This window comes from Pseudophryne corroboree, unplaced genomic scaffold (genome assembly GCF_028390025.1).
Source record: "Pseudophryne corroboree isolate aPseCor3 unplaced genomic scaffold, aPseCor3.hap2 scaffold_1466, whole genome shotgun sequence".
NCBI classification, from domain to species: domain Eukaryota; kingdom Metazoa; phylum Chordata; class Amphibia; order Anura; family Myobatrachidae; genus Pseudophryne; species Pseudophryne corroboree.
In genome coordinates, this window is record NW_026968095.1 from 111130 (window position 1) to 128989 (window position 17860).

At 50.3% G+C, this 17860-nt stretch overlaps 1 protein-coding gene across 1 annotated transcript in view; it reads right to left on the reverse strand.

Moving 5' to 3' along the window:
- The window catches only part of PELO (pelota mRNA surveillance and ribosome rescue factor), a 60285-nt gene extending 43663 nt beyond the window's left edge, over positions 1-16622 (reverse strand). The window contains exons 1-4 of the mRNA XM_063951313.1: positions 16533-16622; positions 4627-4777; positions 4458-4548; positions 30-193 (exon numbers count right to left, since the gene is read on the reverse strand). Coding sequence (XP_063807383.1) covers positions 30-193; positions 4458-4548; positions 4627-4777; positions 16533-16591 — 465 coding nt within the window. The 5' untranslated portion in view covers positions 16592-16622. The remainder of the gene's footprint in view (positions 1-29; positions 194-4457; positions 4549-4626; positions 4778-16532) is intronic.
- Between the last annotated feature and the right edge of the window lie 1238 nt (positions 16623-17860).

Genomic DNA, 17860 nt, shown 5'->3' on the forward strand with positions numbered 1-17860 from the left:
AGGGAGGGTGAAGGACAGAGGGGGCTCACCTTCTCGTGCTGTGAGCAGCTGCCCTGTCTCTTGCGTGGAATGTTCGTCTCAATCTTAGCTCGGTGAAGGGTCATACTAGGTGTGACAAGACAGATGTGCGCAAGTCCTTCCTGCATGATCACTGCCGCCACATCAGCGCTGAACGCAGGATCACAGGCTTGCTCTGTGGTGGAGAGAATACAGGGTTTCCATTAGTTATTGATGTATGATAGTCATCTGACGGGACTGACCTCACCGCTGGATCACAGAGGTCCTGTTACTGCAGATGGCGAATGAGTGCTGAGAGGCTGACAGTATCTGTTGAGCATGGAAACGCTCCTAGGGGCCAATTCTAGGCTGCACGCTGCTGCGTCTGTTTTAACGTCTTTTGTCGCGTCTATGACATCATGCTAGTAAATGCCCTTTACGTGCTGTACAGACCTGCTTCTGACTGTGTAATGTGGGTGTTGGTTGGGGGGGCCGTTTCCTGTAATGTGGGTGTTGGTTGGGGGAGCCTTTTCCTGTAATGTGGGTGTTGGTTGGGGCAGCCGTTTCCTGTAATGTGGGTGTTGGTTGGAGCGGCCGTTTCCTGTAATGTGGGTGTTGGTTGGAGCGGCCGTTTCCTGTAATGTGGGTGTTGATTGGGACGCCCGTTTCCTGTAATGTGGGTGTTGGATGGGGGGGGGGGGGGGTTTCCTGTAATGTGCGTGTTGGATGGGAGGGGGGCCATTTCCTGTAATGTGGGTGTTGGTTGGGGTGGGGGCGTTTCCTGTAATGTGGGTGATGGTTGGGGGGGCCGTTTCCTGTAATGTGGGTGTTGATTGGGGCGCCCGTTTCCTGTAATGTGGGTGTTGGATGGAGCATCCGTTTCCTGTAATGTGGGTGTTGGATGGAGCGGCCGTTTCCTGTAATGTGGGTGTTGGATGGAGCGGCCGTTTCCTGTAATGTGGGTGTTGGATGGAACGGCCGTTTCCTGTAATGTGGGTGTTGGATGGAACGGCCGTTTCCTGTAATGTGGGTGTTGGTTGGGGCGGCCGTTTCCTGTAATGTGGGTGTTGGATGGGGGGGCGTTTCCTGTAATGTGGGTGTTGGTTGGGGTGGGGGTGTTTCCTGTAATGTGTGTGTTGGGGCGGCCGTTTCCTGTAATGTGTGTGTTGGATGGGAGGGGGGGCCCGTTTCCTGTAATGTTGGTGTTGGTTGGGGTGGGGCCGTTTCCTGTAATGTGGGTGTTGGATGGGACGGCCGTTTCCTGTAATGTGTGTGTTGCATAGAGCAGACGTTTCCTGTAATGTGAGTGTTGGTTGGGGCGGCCGTTTCCTATAATGTGGGTGTTGGTTGGGGGGGCAGTTTCCTGTAATGTGGGTGTTGGTTGGGGGGGCCGTTTGGTGTAATGTGGGTGTTGGTTGGGGCGGCCGTTTCCTGTAATGTGGGTGTTGGTTGGGGCGGCCGTTTCCTGTAATGTGGGTGTTGGTTGGGGCGCCCGTTTCCTGTAATGTGGGTGTTGATTGGGGCGCCCGTTTCCTGTAATGTGGGTGTTGGATGGGGCGGCCGTTTCCTGTAATGTGGGGGTTGGATGGAGCATCCGTTTCCTGTAATGTGGGTGTTGATTGGGGCGCCCGTTTCCTGTAATGTGGGTGTTGGTTGGGGCGCCCGTTTCCTGTAATGTGGGTGTTGATTGGGGCGCCCGTTTCCTGTAATGTGGGTGTTGGTTGGGGCGGCCGTTTCCTATAATGTGGGTGTTGGTTGGGGGGGCAGTTTCCTGTAATGTGGGTGTTGGTTGGGGGGGGTTTCCTGTAATGTGTGTGTTGGATGGGAGGGGGGCCATTTCCTGTAATGTGGGTGTTGGTTGGGGTGGGGGCGTTTCCTGTAATGTGGGTGATGGTTGGGGGGGCCGTTTCCTGTAATGTGGGTGTTGATTGGGGCGCCCGTTTCCTGTAATGTGGGTGTTGGATGGAGCATCCGTTTCCTGTAATGTGGGTGTTGGATGGAGCGGCCGTTTCCTGTAATGTGGGTGTTGGATGGAGCGGCCGTTTCCTGTAATGTGGGTGTTGGATGGAACGGCCGTTTCCTGTAATGTGGGTGTTGGTTGGGGCGGCCGTTTCCTGTAATGTGGGTGTTGGATGGGGGGGCGTTTCCTGTAATGTGGGTGTTGGTTGGGGTGGGGGTGTTTCCTGTAATGTGTGTGTTGGGGCGGCCGTTTCCTGTAATGTGTGTGTTGGGGCGGCCGTTTCCTGTAATGTGTGTGTTGGATGGGAGGGGGGGCCCGTTTCCTGTAATGTTGGTGTTGGTTGGGGTGGGGCAGTTTCCTGTAATGTAGGTGTTGGATGGGACGGCCGTTTCCTGTAATGTGTGTGTTGCATAGAGCAGACGTTTCCTGTAATGGGGGTGTTGGTTGGGGCGGCCGTTTCCTATAATGTGGGTGTTGGTTGGGGGGGCAGTTTCCTGTAATGTGGGTGTTGGTTGGGGGGGCCGTTTGGTGTAATGTGGGTGTTGGTTGGGGCGGCCGTTTCCTGTAATGTGGGTGTTGGTTGGGGCGCCCGTTTCCTGTAATGTGGGTGTTGATTGGGGCGCCCGTTTCCTGTAATGTGGGTGTTGGATGGGGCGGCCGTTTCCTGTAAAGTGGGGGTTGGATGAGGCGGCCGTTTCCTGTAATGTGGGTGTTAGATGGGGGGGGCGTTTCCTGTAATGTGGGTGTTGGATGGGGGAGGGCAGTTTCCTGTAATGTGGGTGTTGGATGGGGGGGGCCGTTTCCTGTAATGTGGGTGTTGGTTGGGGGGGGGGGTAGTTTCCTGTAATGTGGTTGTTGGTTGGGGGGGGGGGGCAGTTTCCTGTAATGTGGTTGTTGGTTGGGGGGGGGGGGCAGTTTCCTGTAATGTGGGTGTTGGTTGGGGGGGCAGTTTCCTGTAATGTGGGTGTTGGTTGGAGGGGCCGTTTCCTGTAACGCGTGTGTTGCATGGAGCAGACGTTTCCTGTAATGTGGGTGTTGGTTGTGGGGGGCCCGTTTCCTGTAATGTGGGTGTTGGATGGGGGGGCCGTTTCCTGTAATGTGGGTGTTGGTTGGGGGGGTCCGTTTTCTGTAATGTGGGTGTTGGTTGGGGGAGGGGGCGTTTCCTGTAATGTGGGTGTTGGTTGGGGGGCGTTTCCTGTAATGTGGGTGTAGGTTAGGGGGGCTGTTTCCTGTAATGTGGGTGTTGGTTGAGGGGGCAGTTTCCCGTAATGTGGGTGTTGCAGGGAGTAGACGTTTCCTGTGACGTGGGTGTTGGATAAGGGGGCCGTTTCCTGTAATGTGGGTGTTGGGGTCAGTTTCCTGTCATGTGTGTGTTGGTTGGGTGGGACCGTTTCCAGTAATGTGGATGTTGGTTGGGGGGGGGCAGTTTCCTGTAATGTAGGTGTTGGTTGGGTCGGCCGTTTCCTGTAATGTGGGTGTTGGTTGGGGGGGCAGTTTCCTGTAACGCGTGTGTGGCATGGAGCAGACGTTTCCTGTAATGTGGGTGTTGGTTGGGGGGGGGGGGGGGGAGTTTCCTGTAATGTGGGTGTTGGATGGGGGGGCAGTTTCCTGTAATGTGGGTGTTGGTTGAGGGGGCCGTTTCCCGTAATGTGGGTGTTGGTTGAGGGGGTCGTTTCCCGTAATGTGGGTGTTGGTTGAGGGGGTCGTTTCCCGTAAAGTGGGAGTTGGATGAGGGGGTCGTTTCCCGTAATGTGGGAGTTGGATGAGGGGGTCGTTTCCCGTAATGTGGGAGTTGGATGAGGGGGTCGTTTCCCGTAATGTGGGAGTTGGATGAGAAGGTCGTTTCCCGTAATGTGGGAGTTGGATGAGGGGGCCGTTTCCCGTAATGTGGGTGTTGCATGGAGTAGACGTTTCCTGTAATGTGGGTGTTGGTTGGGGGGGGGGGGGGGGGGGGGGGGAGTTTCCTGTAATGTGGGTGTTGGATGGGGGGGCAGTTTCCTGTAATGTGGGTGTTGGTTGAGGGGGCCGTTTCCCGTAATGTGGGCGTTGGTTGAGGGGGTCGTTTCCCGTAAAGTGGGAGTTGGATGAGGGGGTCGTTTCCCGTAAAGTGGGAGTTGGATGAGGGGGTCGTTTCCCGTAATGTGGGAGTTGGATGAGGGGGTCGTTTCCCGTAATGTGGGAGTTGGATGAGGGGGTCGTTTCCCGTAATGTGGGAGTTGGATGAGGGGGTCGTTTCCCGTAATGTGGGAGTTGGATGAGGGGGTCGTTTCCCGTAATGTGGGAGTTGGATGAGAAGGTCGTTTCCCGTAATGTGGGAGTTGGATGAGGGGGTCGTTTCCCGTAATGTGGGAGTTGGATGAGGTGGCAGATTCCCGTAATGTGGGTGTTGCATGGAGTAGACGTTTCCTGTAACGTGGGTGTTGGTTGGGGCGGCTGTTTCCGGTTCGGGTGTTGGTCTGGGTGGAGGGGGTGAGTTATTGGGGTGTAGGGACTTTCTCACCTATGCGTTCCAGCACCACACTGTCCCACTGTTTCTTGGCCAGCGTGAACTTGCGGTTGGGTTCCAGCTCTATAGTGTGATAAGCCCCCATCTGTGGACAGAGCGATACAGAGTGAGAACAGGAAGTAGTAGAGCGGCAGACCACTGGTCTAGGATGGGGCCCAGTTACCTTGACGTACTGGTTTTCCTGGATATTGATGCCTTTGACGCGCAGCTGGCAGGCTTGGGAGTCGAAGTCGATAGTCTCTACGCAGATGGTGAGTGTGGTCCGGATACGGTTACTGCCCACGCTGCCTGTGGCCGACTCCGTCTGCACCTTCCTGGAGGAGAAGAGCGGGATATAATATAATTATCCACTGAGCGCAACCATCTGTGTAATACACAGATGTGATTCCAGTACAGTCAGAGTGAAGCAGGCCAGGTGGTCAGGATTCTCCCAGCGAGGAAGCAGAACTGAGTTATGTGTTGCTGAGAAGAAGCCAGGCCGAAGAGCCTGAATGTGAGAGGGCCGGAGCCAGGATAACCACGTATATTGCAGATTAGCTGCCCACGGTGAGTCAGTGTCCTGCATGACGGCATTTCTTATTTCCTGCTCACTTGTGTTGTACCATTCATGCCGACAGTAAAGCACCATTCCATTTATTACCTGGAAAGCTGAGCTGGATCCTGTTTGATCACCTAGACACCGAGCTAATTACCCTAAGTCCTCACTATATGTATAGAATAGGAAGAATCCAGATCCGTGTAAATGTAACTGGATTCTGCAACTCCGCTGCGGAGAACCAGCTGCACCAACAGTTACCATAAAGAGATTCTGCAGAGCAGCGACATCCCTCCGTGGAGCGCTCTCTGGTAGAACACTGGGGGTGATTCCGATCTGTTCGCGCGCAGCGGTTCTTCGATGCGGTGCAAACGAGTTGAAACTGCGGCTGCGCGGCGCCCGCATTGTGCACGCGCGTCGTTGCCCAGTGACGGCAGTCGCCCGGCAACGACGCCAGGACCGAAGAAACGATCGCAGGACCGATCACAAGAAGATTGATAGCGGGATAGAAGATCACCGTCTAGATGATCACACGAGCAGCAAAAAGTTGCTACGTGCTATCAACTCTGAATGACTACCATTGTCCCATAGGATTATTCTAAAACATACCTTTTAAGAATAAAAGTTAACAGTAAATCAAGGCACATATCACCAGTGCAGTGTCATATCACCAGTGCAGTGTGCGCAATAAACATCGTATTGTGGTAAATATATGTAATATATTACACTCCAATGAGCACAGGCGGCGTTCTCGTTTCATTTAATTGCTTCAACTTGTAATCAGCGGCGGTCTCCCCGCTCATTACCGGCGAGATGAATCCATATACTGCATGCAACACCAACGTGTCTCGCTGCACTTATTCCTCACGTTGTGGCTCTTATAACACAGAAGATAAATTACGGGGCTCACTAGTGATCAAGCCCAGGTGGTGAAACGCGTTCTACAGCTCACACCCCAGCTCCCCGCTCATTACCAGTGAGATGAATCCATATATGTAACACCAACGTGTCTCACTGCACTTATTCCTCACGTTGTGGCTCTTATTACACAGAAGATAAATTACGGGGCTCGCTAGTGATCAAGCCAGGTGGTGAAACGCATTCTACAGCTCACACCCCAGCTCCCCGCTCATTACCAGTGAGATGAATCCATATATGTAACACCAACGTGTCTCGCTGCACTTATTCCTCACGTTGTGGCTCTTATTACACAGAAGATAAAATACTGGGCTCACTGGTGATCAATCCCACGTGGTGAAACGCGTTCTACAGCTCACGCACTGGCTCCTTGCTGCAGGGGGAAGCTGTGTCCAGACGGCATACGATCTCCCACTTTCACAGTGTCAGATAACCTACCTTCGCTGCCCACTCCTCAACGGCGAATTTGATCCCTGCGATGCATATGGTAATCAGGGCTGCCTAACGCCGCAGCGGGAAGTGGGACTTTCCTCCTGTGTCTGCGGTCCTGCTCTCACCTCCGTCCGCTCGGAGATGACGGAGGCAGCAGAAGGGGAAGCTTACTTCCAGCGCGGTCTCTTTTCTATTCAGATGTACCTTTTATAAGTACAAGGTGATAACACACTGGCCAATCAGCTCCAATATGTAAATTGACAGTTGAGATGATTGGCTGGTGCATTATCACCAGCCACTCAGCACTTTTCACTGCTTTATCACTACTCCAGACTTAATACATCTGCCCCATTGTAACAGAATTACGCGGTTAGAACGCCGTTGATGGGGTGCGGTTCGGGCAACGGAGGCGTGTCCGGACCATTGTGGGGGCGGGCCGATGCGTGCGTCACACGCAGCGACCCAGGACGCGGTGGGTAGCAGCCCGCCAGCCTGCAGGAGCTGCGCTAGCAGAGAGCTGCTCACCAGCTGCAAAAGCATTGCACCGTGCGATGCTTTTGTACGTGTGTGGGGGGGGCCCGCCCTGACAGGCGGGGTGGACTAGCCCTGTGCTTGGCGTCCCTCCGCATGTCTGTGACACTGATCGTAGATGTGATAAATTTTGCATATCTAAGATCAGATGTGAATCACCCCTGAGACTGATGTGTGCATAATGTTATTCTGATGTGTAAGGTTTCTGGCGCTGTACCAGAATGAGCTATTGATTCATGTTTTCCATCTGATGTCATATCACGCTAACATCTGCTAATTATTACTCTGATCAGCATGCTGATAATCGCCCACTGAGAAGACTGGTATCCGGATGTGGTATCCGGATGTGGTGTACTATATATATATATATATATATATATATATATATATATATATATATATATATACACACACACACACACACATACACACACACACAAACACGAGGAACCACTGCACTCACCATTCCCAGGGGTTGGGGTGCGGTGGGCTGTGACCACCGAACTCAAATATACCAAACAGAAAACCCAGCACTCTCCTAAGCAGCTTTATTCACCTTAATGCTTTAATGTTACATCTAAATAAACAATGGGGTTTTGGTTTATGAATTGTACAATGCATGTAAGCTTGCGGCCCACTCCACGGGACCCCATTTCACCGCAAGTCCTACTCTATCACAAACTTTCACATAGATTTTATGGGTTTTATGGGTATTATAGGGTTTTATATACATCTCCTCAGCACTGCAGCCATGATGTATGCTAATTTATCTTCTGTGTAATAAGAGCCACAACGTGAGGAATAAGTGCAGCAAGACACGTTGGGGGTTACATACAGTATATGGATTCATCTCACTGGTAATGAGCGGGGAGACGCCGCTGATTACAAGTTGAAGCAATTAATAGAAGAACACCGCCTGTGCTCATTGGAGCGTAATACATTACATTTATTTACCACAATATGATGTTTATCATGCACACTGCACTGGTGATATCTGCCCTGAGTTACTGTTATAAAGATAGAAAATAAAAGTCATGTTTTACATAAACCTATGAGACAATGTTCTACCAGAGAGAGCTCCACAGAGGGATTATTCTGCTTCAGATTATCTCGTGGGTCCTTTATTGTAACAGAGTATCCGATACTCAATCCCGTGGAGCATCTCCAGCCATCGTACATAACCGTGACATCTACAGGAGCAATCTCTGATATGCTGGTGATTTTCTGGTCATTTGTCAGGGAATATGAATGATACCTCACAAACTTTTCTTTTACTCATGGTTAGTGGTTGGGTGAAGCCATTTATTGTCAAACAACTGTGTTTACTCTTTTTAAATCATAATGACAACAGAAACTACCCAAATGACCCTGATCAAAAGTTTACATACCCTGGACATTTTGGCCTGATAACATGCACACAAGTTGACACAAACGGGTTTGAATGGCTACTAAAGGTAAACCATCCTCACCTGCGATCTGTTTGCTTGTAATCAATGTGTGTGTATAAAAGGTCAGTGAGTTTCTGGACTCCTGAAAGACCCTTGCATCTTTCATCCAGTGCTGCACTGACATGTCTGGATTCTGAGTCATGGGGAAAGCAAAAGAATTGTCAACGGATCTGCGGGAAAAGGTAATTGAACTGTATAAAACAGGAAAGGGATATAAAAAGATATCCAAGCAATTGAGAATGCCAATCAGCAGTGTTCAAACTCTAATTAAGTACTGGAAAATGAGGGATTCTGTGGAAACCAAATCACGGTCAGGCAGACTAACAAAAATTTCAGCCACAACTGCCAGGAAAATTGTTCGGGATGCAAAGAAAAATCCACAAATAACTTCAGCTGAAATACAGGACTCTCTAAAAAAAAAAAAAAAAAAAAGTGGTGTGGTTGTTTCAAGATGCACAATAAGGAGGCATTTGAAGAAAAATGGGCTGCATGGTCGAGTCGCCAGAAGAAAGCCATTACTACGCAAATGCCAGAAAGCATCCCGCTTACAATACTCCAAACAGCACAGAGACAAGCCTCAAAACTTCTGGAACAAAGTCATTTGGAGTGATGAGACTAAAATTGAACTTTTTGGCCACAACCATAAACGTTACATTTGGAGAGTCAACAAGGCCTATGATGAAAGGTACACCATCCCTACTGTGAAACACGGAGGTGGATCGCTGATGTTTTGGGGATGTGTGAGCTACAAAGGAACTGGAAACTTGGTCAAAATGATGGCAAGATGAATGCAGCATGTTTTCAGAAAATACTGGAGGAAAATTTGCACTCATCAGCCCGGAAGCTGCGCATGGGACGTACTTGGACGTTCCAACATGACAATGATCCAAAACACAAGGCCAAGTCGACCTGTCATTGGCTACAGCAGAATGAAGTGAAGGTTCTGGAGTGGCCATCTCAGTCTCCTGACCTCAATATCATTGAGCCACTCTGGGGAGATCTCAAACGTGCAGTTCATGCAAGACAGCCCAAGAATTTACAGGAACTGGAGGCTTTTTGTCAAGAAGAATGGGAGCTTTACCATCTGAGAAAATAAAGCGCCTCATCCACAACTACTACAAAAGACTTCAAGCTGTCATTGATGTTAAAGGGGGCAATACACGGTATTAAGAACTGGGATATGTAAACTTTTGATCAGGGTCATTTGGGTAGTTTCTGTTGTCATTATGATTTAAAATAAGATTTTACTTACCGGTAAATCTATTTCTCGTAGTCCGTAGTGGATGCTGGGGACTCCGTAAGGACCATGGGGAATAGACGGGTTCCGCAGGAGACTGGGCACTTTAAGAAAGAATTTGGATTCTGGTGTGTTCTGGCTCCTCCCTCTATGTCCCTCCTCCAGACCTCAGTTAGAGAAACTGTGCCCGGAAGAGCTGACAGTACAAGGAAAGGATTTTGGAATCCAGGGCAAGACTCATACCAGTCACACCAATCACACCGTATAACTTGTGATAAACTTACCCAGTTAACAGTATGAACAACAACGGAGCATCAGATCAACCCTGATGCAACCATAACATAACCCTTATTTAATCAATAACTATATACAAGCATTGCAGAAGAAGTCCGCACTTGGGACGGGCGCCCAGCATCCACTACGGACTACGAGAAATAGATTTACCGGTAAGTAAAATCTTATTTTCTCTAACGTCCTAGTGGATGCTGGGGACTCCGTAAGGACCATGGGGATTATACCAAAGCTCCCAAACGGGCGGGAGAGTGCGGATGACTCTGCAGCACCGAATGAGCAAACACAAGGTCCTCCTCAGCCAGGGTATCAAACTTGTAGAACTTTGCAAAGGTGTTTGAACCTGACCAAGTAGCTGCTCGGCAAAGCTGTAATGCCGAGACCCCTCGGGCAGCCGCCCAAGAAGAGCCCACCTTCCTTGTGGAGTGGGCTTTTACTGATTTTGGCAGCGGCAATCCAGCCGCAGAATGAGCCTGCTGAATCGTGTTACAGATCCAGCGAGCAATAGTTTGCTTTGAAGCAGGAGCACCCAGCTTGTTGGAAGCATACAGGATAAACAAAGATTCTGTTTTCCTGACTCTAGCCGTTCTGGCTACATAAACCTTCAAAGCCCTGGCTACATCTAGTAACTCGGAATCCTCCAAGTCACGAGTAGCCACAGGCACCACAATAGGTTGGTTCATATGAAAAGATGACACCACTTTTGGCAGAAATTGTGGACGGGTCCGCAATTCTGCCCTGTCCATATGGAAAACCAGATAGGGGCTTTTATGTGACAAAGCCGCTAATTCTGACACACGCCTAGCTGAAGCCAAGGCTAACAGCATGACCACCTTCCACGTGAGATATTTTAACTCCACGGTTTTAAGTGGCTCAAACCAGTGTGACTTCAGGAAACTCAACACCACGTTAAGATCCCAAGGTGGCACTGGAGGCACAAAAGGGGGCTGAATATGCAGCACTCCTTTAACAAACGTCTGAACCTCAGGCAGTGAAGCCAGTTCTTTTTGAAAGAAAATAGACAGGGCCGAAATCTGGACCTTAATGGAACCCAATTTTAGGCCCAAAGTCACTCCCGCCTGTAGGAAGTGAAGGAAACGGCCCAGCTGGAATTCCTCCGTAGGGGCCTTCCTGGCCTCACACCAAGCAACATAATTGCGCCATATATACGGTGATAATGTTTAGCCGTCACATCCTTCCTAGCCTTTATCAGCGTAGGAATAACCTCATCCGGAATGCCTTTTTCTGCTAGGATCCGGCGTTCAACCGCCATGCCGTCAAACGCAGCCGCGGTAAGTCTTGGAACAGACAGGGCCATGGGTCCTCTGTGAGCATTTCTTGCAGATCCGGATACCAAGTCCTTCTTGGCCAATCCGGAACAATAAGTATTGTTCTCACTCCTCTTTTTCTTATGATTCTCAGCACCTTGGGTATGAGAGGGAGAGGAGGAAATACATAAACCGACTGGAACACCCACGGTGTCACTAGTGCGTCTACAGCTATCGCCTGAGGGTCTCTTGACCTGGCGCAATACCTCTGTAGCTTTTTGTTGAGGCGAGATACCATCATGTCCACCTGTGGCAGTTCCCACCGACTTGCAATCTGCGTGAAGACTTCTTGATGAAGTCCCCACTCTCCCGGGTGGAGGTCGTGCCTGCTGAGGAAGTCTGCTTCCCAGTTGTACACACCCGGAATGAACACTGCTAACAGTGCGCTTACGTGATTCTCCGCCCAGCGAAGAATTCTGGTGGCTTCTACCATCGCCACCCTGCTCCTTGTGCCGCCTTGGCGGTTTACATGAGCCACTGCGGTGATGTTGTCTGACTGAATCAGAACCGATTGGTCGCGAAGCAGGGTCTCCGCTTGACGTAGGGCGTTGCATATGGCCCTTAGTTCCAGGATATTGATGTGAAGGCAAGTCTCCTGACTTGACCACAGACCTTGGAAATTTCTTCCCTGTGTGACTGCCCCCCCACCCTCGGAGGCTTGCATCCGTGGTCACCAGGACCCAGTCCTGAATGCCGAATCTGCGGCCCTCAAGAAGGTGAGCACTCTGCAGCCACCACAGGAGAGACACCCTGGCCCTGGGGGATAGGGTGATCAGCCGATGCATCTGAAGATGTGATCCGGACCACTTGTCCAACAGATCCCATTGAAAGGTCCTCGCATGGAACCTGCCGAAGGGAATGGCCTCGTATGATGCCACCATCTTTCCCAGGACTCGCGCGCAGTGATGCACCGACACCTGTTTTGGTTTTAATAGGTCTCTGACCAGTGTCATGAGCTCCTGAGCAGGCTCCATCGGGAGATAAACCCTCTTCTGGTCTGTGTCCAGAATCATGCCCAGGAAGGGCAGACGAGTCGTAGGAATCAACTGCGACTTTGGAATATTTAGAATCCAGCCGTGCTGTTGTAACACTTCCCGAGAGCGTGCTACGCTGATCAGCAACTGCTCTCTGGACCTCGCCTTTATGAGGAGATCGTCCAAGTATGGGATAATTGTGACCCCTTGCTTTCGCAGGAGCACAATCATTTCCGCCATTACCTTGGTAAATATTCTCGGTGCCGTGGAGAGACCAAACGGCAACGTCTGGAATTGGTAATGACAATCCTGTACCACAAATCTGAGGTACGCCTGATGAGGTGGATAAATGGTGACATGAAGGTATGCATCCTTTATGTCCAGAGACACCATAAAATCCCCCCCTTCCAGGCTTGCGATGACCGCTCTGAGCGATTCCATCTTGAACTTGAACCTTTTCAGGTATATGTTCAGTGATTTTAAATTCAATATGGGTCTGACCGAACCGTCCGGTTTCGGTACCACAAACATGGTCGAATAATAACCCTTTCCTTGTTGAAGGAGGGGAACCTTGACCACCACCTGTTGAAGATACAATTTGTGAATTGCAGCTAACACTATTTCCCTCTCTAAGGGGGAAGCTGGCAGGGCCGATTTGAGGTATCGGTGAGGGGGCATCTCCTCGAATTCCAGCTTGTATCCCTGAGACACAATCTCTATTGCCCAGGGATCCACCTGGGAGTGAACCCACTTGTGGCTGAAATTTCGGAGACGCGCCCCCACCGGGCCTAGCTCCGCCTGTGGAGCCCCAGCGTCATGCGGTGGATTTTGTGGAAGCCGGGGAGGACTTCTGTTCCTGGGAACTAGCTGTGTTGTGCAGCTTCTTTCCTCTGCCCCTGCCTCTGGCAAGAAAGGACGCACCTCGGACTTTCTTGCCTTTTTGTGAACGAAAGGACTGCATTTGGTAATACGGTGCTTTCTTAGGTTGTGAGGGAACATATGGCAAAAAATTTGACTTTCCAGCAGTAGCTGTGGAGACCAGGTCCGAGGGACCCTCCCCAAACAATTCCTCACCCTTGTAAGGTAAAACCTCCATGTGCCTTTTTGAGTCGGCATCGCCTGTCCATTGCCGAGTCCACAGGACCAGTCTGGCAGAAATCGACATTGCATTTATTCTAGAGCCCAGTAGGCTAATGTCTCTTTGAGCATCTCTCATATATAGGAAAGCGTCTTTTATATGCCCCAGGGTCATCAATATAGTATCCTTGTCCAAGGTATCAAGTTCCTCAGATAAGGTATCCGTCCATGCTGCTACAGCACTACACACCCAGGCCGACGCAATTGCCGGCCTTAGTAAGGTACCTGAATGTGTATAAATGGACTTCAGGGTACCCTCTTGCTTCCTATCCGCAGCATCTTTTAGGGTGGCCGTATCCTGTGACGGCAGGGCTACCCTCTTGGATAAGAGGTTAGAGCTTTGTCCACCCTAGGGGAGGATTCCCAGCGTAACCTGTCCGTTGGCGGGAAAGGATACGCCATAAGCATCCGTTTGGAAATCTGCAGTTTTTTTATCTGGAGATTCCCAAGCCTTTTCACACAACTCATTTAGCTCATGTGAAGGGGGAAAGGTCACCACCTGCCTTTTTTCCCCATACATATAAACCCTCTTGTCAGGGACTGGGATTTCCCCTGTGATGTGCAACACCTCCTTCATTGCTATAATCATATAACGGATGGCTTTAGCCAATTTAGGCTGTAACTTTGCATCATCGTAATCGACACTGGAGTCAGAATCCGTGTCGGTATCTGTGTCAACAATTTGGGATAGTGGGCGCTTCTGAGACCCTGACGGCCTCTGCCACATAGGATCAGGCACGGGTTGAGACCCTGACTGTCCCAAGGCTTCAGCTTTATCCAACCTTTTATGCAAGGAGTTTACATTATCATTTAACACCTTCCACATATCCATCCAATCAGGTGTCGGCGCCGTCGGCGGCGACCCCACATTCATCTGCACCTGCTCTGCTTCCACATAGCCTTCCTCGTCAAACATGTCGACACAATCGTACCGACACACCACACACACAGGGGATGCTCTATTTGAGGACAGAACCCCCACAAGGCCTTTTGGAGAGACAGAGAGAGAGTATGCCAGCACACACCCCAGCGCTATATAACCCAGGAATTACACAGTAACTTAATGTTAACCCAGTAGCTGCTGTATATTATGTTTTTGCGCCTAATTTATGTGCCCCCCCTCTCTTTTTACCCTCTTTCTACCGTGATTCTGCAGGGGAGAGACTGGGGAGCTTCCTCTCAGCGGAGCTGTGGAGAAAAAATGGCGCTGGTGAGTGCTGAGGAAGAAGCCCCGCCCCCTCAGCGGCGGGCTTCTGTCCCGCGTTTCTGTACACTATTATGGCGGGGGCTCATACATATATACAGTGCCCTACTGTATATATGTGTACTTTTGCCAAGAGGTCCTAATTGCTGCCCAGGGCCCCCCCCCCCTGCGCCCTGCACCCTTACAGTGACCGGAGTATGTGGGTGTAGTGTGGGAGCAATGGCGCACAGCTGCAGTGCTGTGCGCTACCTCAGTGAAGACAGGAGTCTTCTGCCGCCGATTTCGAAGTCTTCTTGCTTCTGTCACCGGCTTCTGTCTTCCGGCTCTGCGAGGGGGACGGCGGCGCGGCTCCGGGATCGGACGACCAAGGATGCGATCCTGTGTACGATCCCATTGGCGCTAATGGTGTCCAGTAGCCTAAGAAGCAGGACCTAGCTTCAGAGAGTAGGGCTGCTTCTCTCCCCTCAGTCCCACAATGCAGGGAGTCTGTTGCCAGCAGAGCTCCCTGAAAATAAAAAACAAAATACTTTCTTATTAGCAAGCTCAGGAGAGCTCACTAAGTAGCACCCAGCTCGTCCGGGCACAGATTCAAAACTGAGGTCTGGAGGAGGGACATAGAGGGAGGAGCCAGTGCACACCAGTATCCAAATTCTTTCTTAAAGTGCCCTGTCTCCTGCGGAGCCCGTCTATTCCCCATGGTCCTTACGGAGTCCCCAGCATCCACTAGGACGTTAGAGAAAAAGAGAAAACACAGTTGTTTGACAATAAATGGCTTCACCCAACCACTAACCATGAGTGAAAGAAAAGTGTGTGAGTTATCATTCATATTCTCTGACAAATGGCCAGAAAATCACAAATTCTGCTAGGGTATGTAAACTTATGAGCACAACTGTGTGTGTGTGTATTATAAATATATATATATATATATATATATATATATATATATATGGGAGGGAGAAGAACAAGCGCCTTATGGTGTAGTAAGTTCTTTCAGGGGCGTTACGACACACAGGAAATAATGGTTGCGTACCAGAGAATAACTTTGTTACAGGCCTATCACAATCCACTTAGGCTGTTTCTCACCATCTGCAATTCAGGAAAAAAAGACATGGCCACACAGTGCACTATTAATGATTACCAATATTGGCCCATCACACATAAGGGTATGCGTACCAGATCTATATAGGTATCAAGCACAACACATGGGTCTTTACCAAATATTCAAGATCACGTATGCCAGGATCTTTGTGGTATAGGTCATATTACCATTTAAAAGTATTTATTTAGTATAAAGTAAAAAGTGTAAACAAAATAAAAATGTGAAAATACAATTCAATTTGGAAATAAAGCTTGGCAATCAGGTAACAGTCTTGTTCAGGTCTTTCTCAACGCGTTTCGCCCGTCCAGGCTTCTTCGGGAACAAGACTATTCCAAATTGAATTGTATTTTCACATTTTTATTTTGTTTACAAGTGGATTGTGATAGGCCTTTAACAAAGTTATTCTCTGGTACGCAACCATTATTTCCTGTGTGTCGTAACGCCCCTGAAAGAACTTACTACACCATAAGGCGCTTGTTCTTCTCCCTCCCTCTTTTACAGAATTATTGCCATATACCTTATGGTACTCTGAAGAACTGAGCAGCCACCCTGAAGAGTGGAAGGTGTTTCTAAAGGACTAATTAGCCCCCCCACCCCTCCCCCGTGTGGATGTTACCAGGGCATTATTAGCAAGTTTTGCTTACCAGTCTTCTGTGGGATCCCCATTTACATCACTTCCAACCCTGGACATAACGCCTATCCCCCGGTACACAGGGCCTATCCCCCGGTACACAGGGCCTATCCCCCGGTACACAGGGCCTATCCCCCGGTACACAGGGCCTATCCCCCGGTACATAACGCCTAGCCCGGTACACAGGGCTACACAACCTCTATCCTATATAATATTATACGACACGCTGTTTGCGCTGGTTGTGGGGTTCGGATGAGTATTTGCTGAAGTGTAGGGAATAGGCCCCATCGCTGCGGACACTGACCTGATAGTTGAAGCCTGCAGACTATCGCCCACTTGAAGCAGGTTATACGTGTGCCACATGTCCTCTGCCTCCTCCGGGACCAGCGTCACCTGTCTGATATAGGAGAGTATCGTCACATAGACAGTCACCACCTCATACACTGCACACCTGTACCCCCAGTTACCCCAATACACCCCCTCCTCCGGGACCAGCGTCACCTGTCTGATATAGGAGAGTATCGTCACATAGACAGTCACCACCTCATACAGTGCTCACCTGTACCCCCAGTTACCCCAATACACCCCCTCCTCCGGGACCAGCGTCACCTGTCTGATATAGGAGAGTATCGTCACATAGACAGTCACCACCTCATACAGTGCACACCTGTACCCCCAGTTACCCCAATACACCCCTCCTCCGGCACCAGCGGCACCTGTCTGATATAGGAGAGTATCGTCACATAGACAGTCACCAGCTCATACACTGCACACCTGTACCCCCAGTTACCCCAATACACCCCCTCCTCCGGGACCAGCGTCACCTGTCTGATATAGGAGAGTATCGTCACATAGACAGTCACCACCTCATACACTGCACACCTGTACCCCCAGTTACCCCAATACACCCCCTCCTCCGGGACCAGCGTCACCTGTCTGATATAGGAGAGTATCGTCACATAGACAGTCACCACCTCATACAGTGCTCACCTGTACCCCCAGTTACCCCAATACACCCCCTCCTCCGGGACCAGCGTCACCTGTCTGATATAGGAGAGTATCGTCACATAGACAGTCACCACCTCATACAGTGCTCACCTGTACCCCCAGTTACCCCAATACACCCCCTCCTCCGGGACCAGCGTCACCTGTCTGATATAGGAGAGTATCATCACATAGACAGTCACCACCTCATACACTGCACACCTGTACCCCCAGTTACCCCAATACACCCCCCTCCTCAGGCACCAGCGTCACCTGTCTGATATAGGAGAGTATCATCACATAGACAGTCACCACCTCATACAGTGCACACCTGTACCCCCAGTTACCCCAATACACCCCCTCCTCCGGGACCAGCGTCACCTGTCTGATATAGGAGAGTATCGTCACATAGACAGTCACCTCCTCATACACTGCACACCTGTACCCCCAGTTACCCCAATACACCCCCCTCCTCCGGGACCAGCGTCACCTGTCTGATATAGGAGAGTATCGTCACATAGACAGTCACCACCTCATACAGTGCACACCTGTACCCCCAGTTACCCCAATACACCCCCCTCCTCCGGGACCAGCGTCACCTGTCTGATATAGGAGAGTATCGTCACATAGACAGTCACCAGCCTCATA